The sequence below is a fragment of the Bombina bombina genome, chromosome 1, assembly GCF_027579735.1.
Source record: "Bombina bombina isolate aBomBom1 chromosome 1, aBomBom1.pri, whole genome shotgun sequence".
NCBI classification, from domain to species: domain Eukaryota; kingdom Metazoa; phylum Chordata; class Amphibia; order Anura; family Bombinatoridae; genus Bombina; species Bombina bombina.
Window position 1 is genome coordinate 1,120,090,043 of NC_069499.1, and position 14,415 is coordinate 1,120,104,457.

General features: G+C 36.1%; 1 protein-coding gene across 1 annotated transcript in view; it reads left to right on the forward strand.

Annotated features, from left to right (window-relative positions):
• The window catches only part of ERBB2 (erb-b2 receptor tyrosine kinase 2), a 202,807-nt gene that overhangs the window by 76,795 nt on the left and 111,597 nt on the right, over positions 1–14,415 (forward strand). Inside the window, exon 2 of the mRNA XM_053698075.1 lies at positions 8,940–9,091. Coding sequence (XP_053554050.1) covers positions 8,940–9,091 — 152 coding nt within the window. The remainder of the gene's footprint in view (positions 1–8,939; positions 9,092–14,415) is intronic.

The window sequence follows — 14,415 nt, forward strand, 5'->3', positions numbered from 1 at the left end:
ATTATAGTAGCGGTGCGGTCCGCTCGGCAGATTAGGGATTAATAAGTGTAGGCAGGTGGAGGCGACGTTGAGGGGGGCAGATTAGGGGTTAATAAATATAATATAGGGGTCGGCGGTGTTAGGGGCAGCAGATTAGGGGTACATAAGTATAACGTAGGTGGAGGTCGGCAGATTAGGGGTTAATTATTGTAGGTAGCTGGCGGCGACGTTGTGGGGGGCAGGTTAGGGGTTAATAAATATAATATAGGGTTCGGCGGTGTTAGGGGCAGCAGATTAGGGGTACATAAGTATAACGTAGGTGGCGGTCGGCAGATTAGGGGTTAAAAAAATTTAATCGAGTGGCGGCGATGTGGGGGGACCTCGGTTTAGGGGTACATAGGTAGTTTATGGCTGTTAGTGTACTTTAGAGCACAGTAGTTAAGAGCTTTATGAACCGGCGTTAGCCCAGAAAGCTCTTAACTACCGACTTTTTTCTGCGGCTGGAGTTTTGTCGTTAGATTTCTAACGCTCACTTCAGACACGACTCTAAATACCGGAGTTAGAAAGATCCCATTGAAAAGATAGGATACGCAATTGACGTAAGGGGATCTGCGGTATGGAAAAGTCGCGGCTGAAAAGTGAGCGTTAGACCCTTTCCTGACTGACTCCAAATACCGGCGGTAGCCTAAAACCAGCGTTAGGAGCCTCTAACGCTGGTTTTCACGGCTACCGCCAAACTCTAAATCTAGGCCTTAGTTTGGCCCAGTCTTAATACAATAGAGCCGATTTACTAATGTGCGGGCGGACATGATCAGTATTGATGATTACTGCTAAATATGCCTACATATAAATTTATTATGTGCAATTAACAATCAGCTAGATTACAAGTTTGTGCGTTTGTCTTTTAACACTGAAAATATGGTATTTTCAGCGTTAAAACAGCACGGCAGCCATTTCGTTGGTATAGGTGTACCGCAAGCCTTTTAGCCTGTAACGCAATGTCAGTACCGCACTCGTAAAATTACGTTTTTTCATGGGATTCCCATAGCGCCGGTATTACGAGTTTTGCGGTGAGCCTAAAAGGCGAGCGTTACACTCTAAAGCGACAAGATCCATAACGCCATCTAAAGTCAGTAGTTATCAGTTTTACGCTACAAATCTGTAACATAAAACTCATAACTAAACTGCTACAAAGTACACTAACACCCATAAACTACTTATTAACCCCTAAACCGAGACCCTCTCGCATCGCAAACACTAAATTAAATGTATTAACCCCTAATCTGCCGCTCCTGATATCGCCGCCACTAAGAAAATGTATTAACCCCTATTCCGCCGCTCCCCAACATAGTCACCACTATACTAAAGTTATTAACCCCTAAACTGCCACCCACATCGCAAACACTATTTAAATATTTAGACACACCAAATTTGACTAGGGCACCATAAAGGCAAGCTCCTCTTAGTGTCTCATTGTATTTCAAAGGTATATATTTACCCTAATTCTAATGTTTCACAAGTTAGAGGAGTGGTAGTGCTAGCATTAATCTCAATTATCCAGAAGATTTATGGAACTAAATTCCACAAAAAGAAAATGCTTGTGTAGCACTCTTTGCCCAGACTAATATAAGGGCAGAAAAAAGAGAAACAATTAAAATATAACCTTTATTGATTCTTTTAAAAGATGGGTAAATAACATACTATATTAAAATCAATGTGCAATGAGCAATGTGGCTATTATGGTGTATCTTGTCTCTTTAATTAGTACTGTTTGGCCTTGTTCTATTCATTTTCGTATGATAGAGACAATATAGTGATACAATTAATTGTATACATTTATCAGTTTCTGTAGCAGTAATAATATTAGCTATTGTTTTGGACTAATAGCACTAGGACTTATTATTCACTAAATTGAATTTCAATTATTTCTTGTAACATTGTACAAGTTTCAATACTTATAATGATAATAAATGGAGATTTATTAGTCCTAAAATGGTCTATAGATACCAGTTAGCATAGCTGTTGTATTAGTCTTAGCAAAGATATCAATATAGTGTAATCTTGATACCTCGTGGATTCTATATAAGAAGTGGTTTAGACGTTTATAGCCATCATAATATTGTAATATTGATACTTTGTTGATTTCATACATGGGGTTGTTTTGTCAATTTGTATATAGGTTGTGTGCATGTGTTAAAAGTTCACTCAGAAAATTATTTTCCTTAGTTGGTTAATTTTTTATCCCAGTGGTGAGTTAAATAATTTATGTCATCTGTTTGACTCATATAATTCATAGGTGTTTAAACTTAGGGTCTGGTTAGTTTGGATAATATTACATTGTATGATTATTCATTATTTATTCTACATATGAGACCCTTCCCTTATAATATATATGGATAAATGTTCTTGGAGTAAGTTTAGGTTTGAGTTTGGATTATATGTCCACTATGTTTCTGTATAATATTCCAGATGTCTTAAAATTCTCTGTTCACCTATCCCTAAAGGGACAGGCCACTATGGAAATGTGTGTTTGTGCTTGGTGCTTAGTGGTTACTTTGTACTGGTCCATTGTATTTATACCATCAAAAAATGTCAGTAGTTATTTTACTGACCGGTATTGAGAATTGTACTCATAGGTCACATGTGGTAATTTGAAATTATTTTATCATTTAATTTCATAGCTTTGTTTCTATGTATTTGATATGCCGTTAACAAGCACCCCGCATATCTCTGGTTGTTTATATTATCAAGTGTTATTGGCTTTTAACGGCTTCTATTGTTAAATTTCCTCTTTGTGATCCTATTTTAGTTTGCAACCAAAATTCACCAAAATTATTTTCAAAATTATCTGAGTATTTTGCTTTTCGGCATGGACTATGCTTTTGTAGCTTGTCACATACTAACAACCTAATTGCGCAACTATGTTGCTATATATTTCAAGGCTCCGTTTATCTATCCCCTCTTGTATCGGAGGCTGTTACATGTTACCAATCGTTGGCTCATAAGGCTTATATTATTAACATATTCTATTTTTAAACCAAAATTATCTTAGTCGTTCGAATTTGATCATGTACACACATTATTTTGTTGACTGTAATAGAATAACAAATGTTAGTAGGCTTATTTTATAGCTCTGCAAATCTGCAGTTTTAACAACCACCCAACTCCGCAAATCTGCAGTTTGACCTCCACCCAAATGTCTAAAGCTATTTTCGTCTAATGTTATTGGTTAACAGATCTATTTAATTGACAACGGCTTCCATTGCTAACCCCTATAACTTCGCAGTGACTGATAAATTAACAGTAATTATTGTTGTTTCTAAACCAACATTTCTCTGATGTTTAAAATAACAGTTGGGACCCCATCGTCCCGTGCAACCCCCCTAACGCGTTTCGCCAGTAAATTTGGCTTTTTCAAAGGCCTATATAATTTCGTTTGTTTTTTTGTAATGGTAGGTTTTTTTTATTTTTGTAATGGTAGTTTTTTTTGTTTTTTTTTTGTAATTTTAGGTTTTAGTGTAAGGTAGCTTAGGTTTTATTTGACAGGTAATTTTGTATTTATTTTAACTAGGTAGTTAGTAAATAGTTAATAATAATTATTTACTAACTAGTCTACCTAGTTAAAATAAATACAAACGTACCTGTGAAATAAAAAAAAAACCTAAGCTAGTTACAATATAACTATTATTTATTTTACAGGTAAGTATGTATTTAGTTTTAAATAGGTATTATTTAGTTAATAATTGTAAGTTTAATTTAGCTATATTTTAATTATGTTAAAGTTAGGGGGTGTTAGGGTTACGTTAGGATTAGGGTTAGGGTTTAGGGGTTAATATAGTTTAATTTAGGTTGTTGCGATGTGGGGACTGGCGGTTTAGGGGTTAATAGGTTTATTTAGTTAATAACTGTAAGTTTAATTTAGCTCTATTTTAATTATGTTAAAGTTAGGGGGTGATAGGGTTAGGGTTACATTAGGGTTACGTCAGGGTTAGGGCTTAATAGTTTAATTTAGGTTGTTGCAATGTGGGGGGCTGGCGGTTTAGGGGTTAATAGGTTTATTTAATGGTAGTGATGTGGGAGGCCAGAGGTTTAGGGATCTATAGCTTTATTTAGTTGCAGCGATGTCGGGGAGCGGCAGAATAGGGGTTAATATATTTATTATAGTGTGGGAGATGTTGGGGTGCGGTGGAATAGGGGTGAATACCTTTATTTAGGTGGCGGCGATATCAGGAGCGGCAGATTAGGGGTTAATAACTGTAGGCAGGCGTCAGCGATGTCGGGGGTGGCAGATTAGGGGTGTTTAGACGTGGGGTTTATGTTAGGATGTTAGGTTTTAACCGTATTTTCTTTTTCCCCATAGACATCAATGGGGCTGCGTTACGGAGCTTTTCTTTCTGCGATCGCAGGTGTTTTTTTCTGACCCGCTCTCCCCATTGATGTCTATGGGGAAAGCGTGCACGAGCACGTCAAATCAGCGCTTGTTTTTGGTGCGGTTTGGAGCTTAAAAACCCCATATCGCACACACATGCCTTGTTTTTTAAAACTTGTAATGGCAGCGCTGTAGGGGATTAAATAACGCCACTTTTGTTGCATTCATTATTTTCCCTATAGCGATCAAAACTCGTAATCTAACTGAATATCCCTTATATTTTATAATAAACATTTAATAAAACTTTATGTCAAAAGATCCAAGCATATAAAGGGACATGATACTCAAATATCTGTTTTCGATCAATGTAAAATAGAATGTTTCAAAATGCATTGCAATGCTTTAAAAAAAATAATCAATACCAACATTTTCTGTGGGAGTTGTCAATGAGCAATTCTTAATATTCTTAGTAAACCTACTTTTTTTTTTTTTTTAAACTTGTAGAGGCTTCTCCCTGTTAGCCAACTATGAGAATTGTTTTCTGTCACCTGATGAGTATCATTTGCACATAAAATTCAATTTCTGGGTAGTTTTTATCTTAAAGTGAATGTAAATTTTTATGCTAAAGTGCCCGTTTTTTAAAAATTCGATTAAAAACAGGGGCACTTTAATTCATCAAAATTTACATTTCACTCATGTTGTGAAATAATACTTACCTTTTAAACTTGACAGGAGCTCCAGCTTCTTCCGGTCATCGCAAGCCATTTCTGATGTCAGAAATGATGGATAGGTCATCCTCCAATCACGTCTTTCCCCCTTGGGGGAATCAGTGTCTGATTCAACGCTGTGATTGGAGGAAGGCGGATTCCTCATTTTAGACCCAGGAAGAGGCTTTGCGACGGGAGGAGGAAGCTGGATCGGCTGTCAAGATTAAAAGGTAAGTATATAATATAAATTTTGATGAATTAAAGTGCCCCTGTTTTTAATCAAATTTTTTAAAACCGGGCACATTAGCATCAAAATTTACATTCACTTTAAAGGGACATTCATTTCAAAATTTAACTTTCATGATTCAGATAGAGCATGCGATTTTAAACAATTTTCCAGTTTACTTGCACTATCTAATTTGATTTGTTCCCTTGGTATCCTTTGTTAAAAAGCACACCTAGGTAGGCTCAGAAGCAGCAATGCCATTGGAAGGTAGCTGCTGATTGGTGTCATTAGCTTTCCCTTTGTGCTCAGCTAGCTCCCAGTAGTTCATTGCTGCTCCTTAAACAAAGGAAAATTAAGCAAATTTGGTAACAAAGGTAAATTGGAAAGTTGTTTTAAATTGTATCCTCCATCTGTAGCGTAAAAGCAATTTTTAAATGTAACCTGTTTTTATGAAAATAATAATATTTGTTCATATTAGATAGGCTAGTGTCTAGAATGCATTCTGCATGGTTATGTAGTGTGGTTAATGTTGGCTAATATGTCTGTCTTTGAGACTTTGGTATTGAGAAGGGACTTATGGGTTTGACGCTGAAGAATGTTGAAATATGAAAGTACCAACATTTTATACAGCACCCAATGTAGTGTAATTCCAGCTCTGCATGCTTTTATACACAAAACACATTACACACAGACTTACAGCCAAAACACCGTTCATCTGTAGTGTAAAAGATATAATGTGATGTTATTTACATTGTATGTGCAAATGTCATCATTTACATCATATAGAAATGTCAACTGTACCTGCAGTATTTTGTTGTGTTTTGTGCCAAGACAACTTCTACACTTTGCTCTGCCTGGTAAACCTATGTCATACCTGCTACCCCGTAAATATGTTGCTCTGAACTGGGTTTAAAGCACCTAGGCCTGTGTCATCACTGGGATTGTGGGCAAGCGTCTCAGACTTTGCACCGGTACAAGACAATGGCTGTACTTCCATCTGCATTTGAGTTGCTTTCCAAATAAAGTTATTGGGGCATATGTATCAATGAACGAGCGGACATGAGCGGATACGAGGTAGCGTATCATGCCCGCGGCACATCGATAAATGCAGACAGCATACGCTGTCGGCATTTATCATTGCACCAGCAGTTCTTGTGAACCAATCGGCCGCTAGCAGGGGGTGTCAATCAACCCGATCGTATTCGATCGGGTTGACTTCTGTCCGCTGCCTCAGAGCAGGCGGACAAGTTATCCGCTGCTTCAATCTCCATATGGAGCTTGATAAATATGCCCTATAGAGTTCAAATGAAGCAGCATATTGCACAGACCTCAACGATTATCATGCCAGCTCCAGGCATTGTTTCTGTCCGAGGAAAATTGAAATCAAATTGCAATATTGGTGCTGTTTAAATTGTGTTTACTTAGTTTGCTTCTAGTTTAACACGTTTGTCTAGTATTTCAAGACAGCTTCTCAAACGCACAACAAGGGAAACATTTCAACAACACCTGCAATGCTAAATAGACAATATAATGCACGTTTTGCACTACTGGTTCTAACTAACTATGAGATTGAGCATAATCTTTTCTAAATGTTTATCTAATTAGTTTTCTACCAAATTCACCGTTCTGGCAATGCTAAAAAGGCCAATATTAAAATCCTCATTTGAAAGAGGTGATTTCACTATTTAAATAAGGTGTTTCATGTCTTCATACCTGTCAAGTGATCATCATGGTAATAACAATCACCTGGCAGCAATTGCTAACCTCTCTTTGTTGTGCTGTTGAAGTCATTGCTCATAGATCCTTGAGGATACAGCCAAAATGCCAATTAAAGGGACATTAATCAATAAATAATTTTCATGCACCTCCTTCTAATTATGGGTGCTGCCATTTTGGAACCTAGGTTTTACTGCAAATATCTGAAGGAGAGATGCTGCACATGTGCAAATACATCGTAACGGAATGCAAAGAAAGCTAGATTTCAACATGGCAGTACCCAAGACTAGAGGCAGGCAGGAATAACCTAAATACTATGGGCTCCATTTAAGAAGCTGTGAATGCAGCTTTGGAGCACCATCATCAGACCAATGCTTTTTAACCTACTACGCCAACTCTAAAGTGGCATTTCTCAATCCGCCTGGACTTGATTGACAGTCCCTGCTTGCACGAGCAGGGGACGACATTACACAAGAAGTGGCTTGTGCAATGATAAATGTGGACAGCATATTGCTTCCCACTAGCCGCGATGCCGGGCAGACAGGGGCGGAGATGTCCTCCCTGCCATTGTTAAATGGAGGCCTATGCTTATAAAATGTATTTATTGTTTAAAGGGACAGTCAACACCAGAATTATTGTTGTTTTAAAAGATAGATAATCCCTTAATTACCAATTCCCCAGTTTTGCATAACCAACACAGTTATAATTATACACGTTTTACCTCTGTAATTACCTAGTATCTAAGCCTCAGCAGACTGCCCCTTATTTCAGTTCTTTTGACAGACTTGCATTTTAGCCAATCAGAGCTGTCACCATGGTAAATTCACGTGCATGAGCTCAATGTTATCTATATGAAACATGTGAACTAATGCCCTCTAGTGGTAACTATCAAAATGCATTTAGATTAGAGGCGGCCTTCAAGGTCTAAGAAATTAGCATATGAATCTCCTAGGTTTAGCTTTCAACTAAGAATACCAAGAGAACAAAGCAAAATTGGTGATAAAAGTAAATGGGAAAGTTGTTTAAAATTACATCCCCTATTTGAAACATAAAAGTTTTTTTTGGACTTGACTATCCCTTTAAATGTAGAACTAAAGAGTGTTGAAATCAATAACATTTTTGGAAATTCTATATAGGATGTTTTTTGGTGTTTAAAGGGACAGTCTACCATAGAATTGTTATTGTTTTAAAAGATAGATAATCCCTTTATTACCCATTCCCCAGTTTTGCATAACCAATACAGTTATATTAATATACTTTTTACCTCTGTGATTTCCTTGTATCTAGGAACCATCTTCCAGCCCCCTGATCACATGACTGTGACTGTTTATTATCTATTGACTTAAATTTAGCATTGTTTTGTGCTAAATCTTAAATAACCCCCTGTCTCTTTGTGTTAAAAAGAGATTTAAAAAGCATGTGATAAGAGGCAGCCCTCAAAGGCTTAGAAATTAGCATATGAGCCTACCTATGTTTAGTTTAAACTAAGAATACCAAGAGAAAAAAGCAAATTTGATGATAAAAGTAAATTGGAAAGTTGATTAAAATTAAAAGTCCTATCTGAATAATGAAAGTTTAATTTATACTAGACTGTCCCTTTAAGTATTTAATGTTTGGATTTTTTAAATTATTTTTTACCATGCCAAGTCATGCAGCAGCAGAGTTTACAACTATGTATAACATTGCTATAAACATTGTTGCAAACACTGCTTCCAGATGGCTAAAGACATTTACATGCTCCTGAGTTCACCTAGGATTACTCTTTAACAAGGGATACCAAGGGAAGTAAACAAATGTGATAATTGAAGTAAATTGGGAAGTTGTTTAAAATTGCATGATCTATCTGAATCACAAACTTTTAAGACTTCTTTCAATGTGGGTCTCTGTCTTTTAGTCCATATCAACTTGACAACCACTGATAACTGTTTTTTTTGCCTTGCAGTGTGCACTGGGACAGACATGAAGCTACTTCATCCTTTCAGTCAGAGAAATCATTATGAGACACTTCGCGCTATCTATCAAGGCTGCCAAGTCATTCAGGGAAACCTGGAAATCACTTACCTTCTAGAGGACGACGATGTCTCTTTTCTGAAGGTAACTGTAGTATCTGTTTAGGATCCTTCAGTGCTAATGATAACTGTGTGTATATATACAGTTAGACTAATGCGGCTATATAGATATACACTAATGATAACTGTGTGTATATATACAGTTAGGCTAATGCGGCTATATAGATATACACTAATGATAACTGTGTGTATATATAGAGTTAGGCTAATGCGGCTATATAGATATACACTAATGATAACTGTGTGTATATATAGAGTTAGGCTAATGCGGCTATATAGATATACACTAATGATAACTGTGTGTATATATAGAGTTAGGCTAATGCGGCTATATAGATATACACTAATGATAACTGTGTGTATATATACAGTTAGGTTAATGCGGCTATATAGATATACACTAATGATAACTGTGTGTATATATAGAGTTAGGCTAATGCGGCTATATAGATATACACTAATGATAACTGTGTGTATATATAGAGTTAGGCTAATGCGGCTATATAGATATACACTAATGATAACTGTGTGTATATATAGAGTTAGGCTAATGCGGCTATATAGATATACACTAATGATAACTGTGTGTATATATAGAGTTAGGCTAATGCGGCTATATAGATATACACTAATGATAACTGTGTGTATATATAGAGCTAGGCTAATGCGGCTATATAGATATACACTAATGATAACTGTGTGTATATATAGAGTTAGGCTAATGCGGCTATATAGATATACACTAATGATAACTGTGTGTATATATAGAGTTAGGTTAATGCGGCTATATAGATATACACTAATGATAACTGTGTGTATATATAGAGTTAGGCTAATGCGGCTATATAGATATACACTAATGATAACTGTGTGTATATATAGAGTTAGGCTAATGCGGCTATATAGATATACACTAATGATAACTGTGTGTATATATAGAGTTAGGCTAATGCGGCTATATAGATATACACTAATGATAACTGTGTGTATATATAGAGTTAGGTTAATGCGGCTATATAGATATACACTAATGATAACTGTGTGTATATATAGAGTTAGGCTAATGCGGCTATATAGATATACACTAATGATAACTGTGTGTATATATAGAGTTAGGCTAATGCGGCTATATAGATATACACTAATGATAACTGTGTGTATATATAGAGTTAGGCTAATGCGGCTATATAGATATACACTAATGATAACTGTGTGTATATATAGAGTTAGGCTAATGCGGCTATATAGATATACACTAATGATAACTGTGTGTATATATAGAGTTAGGCTAATGCGGCTATATAGATATACACTAATGATAACTGTGTGTATATATAGAGTTAGGCTAATGCGGCTATATAGATATACACTAATGATAACTGTGTGTATATATAGAGTTAGGTTAATGCGGCTATATAGATATACACTAATGATAACTGTGTGTATATATAGAGTTAGGCTAATGCGGCTATATAGATATACACTAATGATAACTGTGTGTATATATAGAGTTAGGCTAATGCGGCTATATAGATATACACTAATGATAACTGTGTGTATATATAGAGTTAGGCTAATGCAGCTATATAGATATACACTAATGATAACTGTGTGTATATATAGAGTTAGGCTAATGCGGCTATATAGATATACACTAATGATAACTGTGTGTATATATAGAGTTAGGTTAATGCGGCTATATAGATATACACTAATGATAACTGTGTGTATATATAGAGTTAGGCTAATGCGGCTATATAGATATACACTAATGATAACTGTGTGTATATATAGAGTTAGGCTAATGCAGCTATATAGATATACACTAATGATAACTGTGTGTATATATAGAGTTAGGCTAATGCGGCTATATAGATATACACTAATGATAACTGTGTGTATATATAGAGTTAGGCTAATGCGGCTATATAGATATACACTAATGATAACTGTGTGTATATATAGAGTTAGGCTAATGCGGCTATATAGATATACACTAATGATAACTGTGTGTATATATAGAGTTAGGCTAATGCGGCTATATAGATATACACTAATGATAACTGTGTGTATATATAGAGTTAGGTTAATGCGGCTATATAGATATACACTAATGATAACTGTGTGTATATATAGAGTTAGGCTAATGCGGCTATATAGATATACACTAATGATAACTGTGTGTATATATAGAGTTAGGCTAATGCGGCTATATAGATATACACTAATGATAACTGTGTGTATATATAGAGTTAGGCTAATGCGGCTATATAGATATACACTAATGATAACTGTGTGTATATATAGAGTTAGGCTAATGCGGCTATATAGATATACACTAATGATAACTGTGTGTATATATAGAGTTAGGCTAATGCGGCTATATAGATATACACTAATGATAACTGTGTGTATATATAGAGTTAGGCTAATGCGGCTATATAGATATACACTAATGATAACTGTGTGTATATATAGAGTTAGGCTAATGCGGCTATATAGATATACACTAATGATAACTGTGTGTATATATAGAGTTAGGCTAATGCGGCTATATAGATATACACTAATGATAACTGTGTGTATATATAGAGTTAGGCTAATGCGGCTATATAGATATACACTAATGATAACTGTGTGTATATATAGAGTTAGGCTAATGCGGCTATATAGATATACACTAATGATAACTGTGTGTATATATAGAGCTAGGCTAATGCGGCTATAGAGATATACACTAATGATAACTGTGTGTATATATAGAGTTAGGCTAATGCGGCTATATAGATATACACTAATGATAACTGTGTGTATATATAGAGTTAGGCTAATGCGGCTATATAGATATACACTAATGATAACTGTGTGTATATATAGAGCTAGGCTAATGCGGCTATATAGATATACACTAATGATAACTGTGTGTATATATAGAGTTAGGCTAATGCGGCTATATAGATATACACTAAAGATATTTCCAGTTATAATGGCACACACAGTTTGTCTACTAGACATAGAATGACATTGCCAGATATAGATGATCTAGAAATAACAAATAGAATGGAAAATGTTATCAAGGACAATATTACACATGTACTTATGCCTCGTGCACACTCATGAAAGCGCCGGCAGTGGTATATATTTGTCATCACCGCCACAATGTATGCTCTTAAGGAGGGATAGTGTTTGTATGCAGGTGCACAAGGTATATGTACATATGTTTTGTGCACAGTGAAAGCTATCACAGGAATTAGAAGCTTTTGTGTTAAAATATATAAATTACAAATATTATTCTATTTAAAACTGAAGTCATGTGCATGATTTTTATGTTATGTTGTGACTTTATTATTGTCCCTTGCTAGCTATGGGGTATATAGCTATAGGGTATATTCTGATGTTTTAGAAAAGCTACACAAATTTATGGTGAAATTTCCAGAAAAAATACTAATTACATTTTCTAAAGATTAGAATTTACCTGTGTGTATTTAGCTCCCACAAAGAGGTTAAACACATAGCCAAACTCTATCTCACAAGCAAGAACACATTGCATACCTCTGTTTGTTTAACCCCCACAAACAGGTTAAACACATTGCTAAGGTCCCTCTTTTTGAAGGTAAACAAATATGATTGGGATAGGCATGTACACCAGTGGCTATGTGTGTCCTGCTAAGTTATGTTTCTAACCCTTTGTGAGTGTTACATGTAGGGCACATGAGGGGCCTGTATTTATACTTTTACATGTACAATATTGTCAAGGAATCTATATGTATCATCTTCCATGTAAAATATAACAAGTACTAAAAGGCACATGCACACATGTAAAATATAACAAGTACTAAAAGCCACATGCACACATGTAAAATGCCAGAAAAAAGCCATATTTCTCCAACATAGGTGTGTCCGGTCCACGGCGTCATCCTTACTTGTGGGATATTCTCTTCCCCAACAGGAAATGGCAAAGAGCCCAGCAAAGCTGGTCACATGATCCCTCCTAGGCTCCGCCTTCCCCAGTCATTCTCTTTGCCGTTGTACAGGCAACATCTCCACGGAGATGGCTTAGAGTTTTTTAGTGTTTAACTGTAGTTTTTCATTATTCAATCAAGAGTTTGTTATTTTCAAATAGTGCTGGTACGTACTATTTACTCAGAAACAGAAAAGAGATGAAGAATTCTGTTTGTATGAGGAAAATGATTTTAGCAACCGTAACTAAAATCCATGGCTGTTCCACACAGGACTGTTGAGAGCAATTAACTTCAGTTGGGGGAACAGTTTGCAGTCCCTTGCTGCTTGAGGTATGACACATTCTAACAAGACGATGTAATGCTGGAAGCTGTCATTTTCCCTATGGGATCCGGTAAGCCATGTTTATTACGATTGTAAATAAGGGCTTCACAAGGGCTTATTTAAACTGTAGACTTTTTCTGGGCTAAATCGATTGATTATTAACACATATTTAGCCTTGAGGAATCATTTTATCTGGGTATTTTGATATAATAATATCGGCAGGCACTGTTTTAGACACCTTATTCTTTAGGGGCTTTCCCAAAGCATAGGCAGAGTCTCATTTTCGCGCCGGTGTTGCGCACTTGTTTTTGAGAGGCATGGCATGCAGTCGCATGTGAGAGGAGCTCTGATACTTATAAAAGACTTCTGAAGCGTCATTTGGTATCGTATTCCCCTTTGGGTTTGGTTGGGTCTCAGCAAAGCAGATACCAGGGACTGTAAAGGGGTTTAAAGCTTAAAACGGCTCCGGTTCCGTTATTTTAAGGGTTAAAGCTTCCAAATTTGGTGTGCAATATTTTCAAGGCTTTAAGACGCTGTGGTGAAAATTTGGTGAATTTTGAACAATTCCTTCATGTTTTTTCGCAATTGCAGTAATAAAGTGTGTTCAGTTTAAAATTTAAAGTGACAGTAACGGTTTTATTTTAAAACGTTTTTTGTACTTTCTGATCAAGTTTATGCCTGTTTAGCATGTCTGAACTACCAGATAGACTGTGTTCTGAATGTGGGGAAGCCAGAATTCCTATTCATTTAAATAAATGTGATTTATGTGATAATGACAATGATGCCCAAGATGATTCCTCAAGTGAGGGGAGTAAGCATGGTACTGCATCATTCCCTCCTTCGTCTACACGAGTCTTGCCCACTCAGGAGGCCCCTAGTACATCTAGCGCGCCAATACTCCTTACTATGCAACTATTAACGGCTGTAATGGATAATTCTGTCAAAAACATTTTAGCCAAAATGAACCCTTGTCAGCGTAAGCGTGGCTGCTCTGTTTTAGTTACTGAAGAGCATGACGACGCTGATATTAATATCTCTGAAGGGCCCCTAACCCAATCTGAGGGG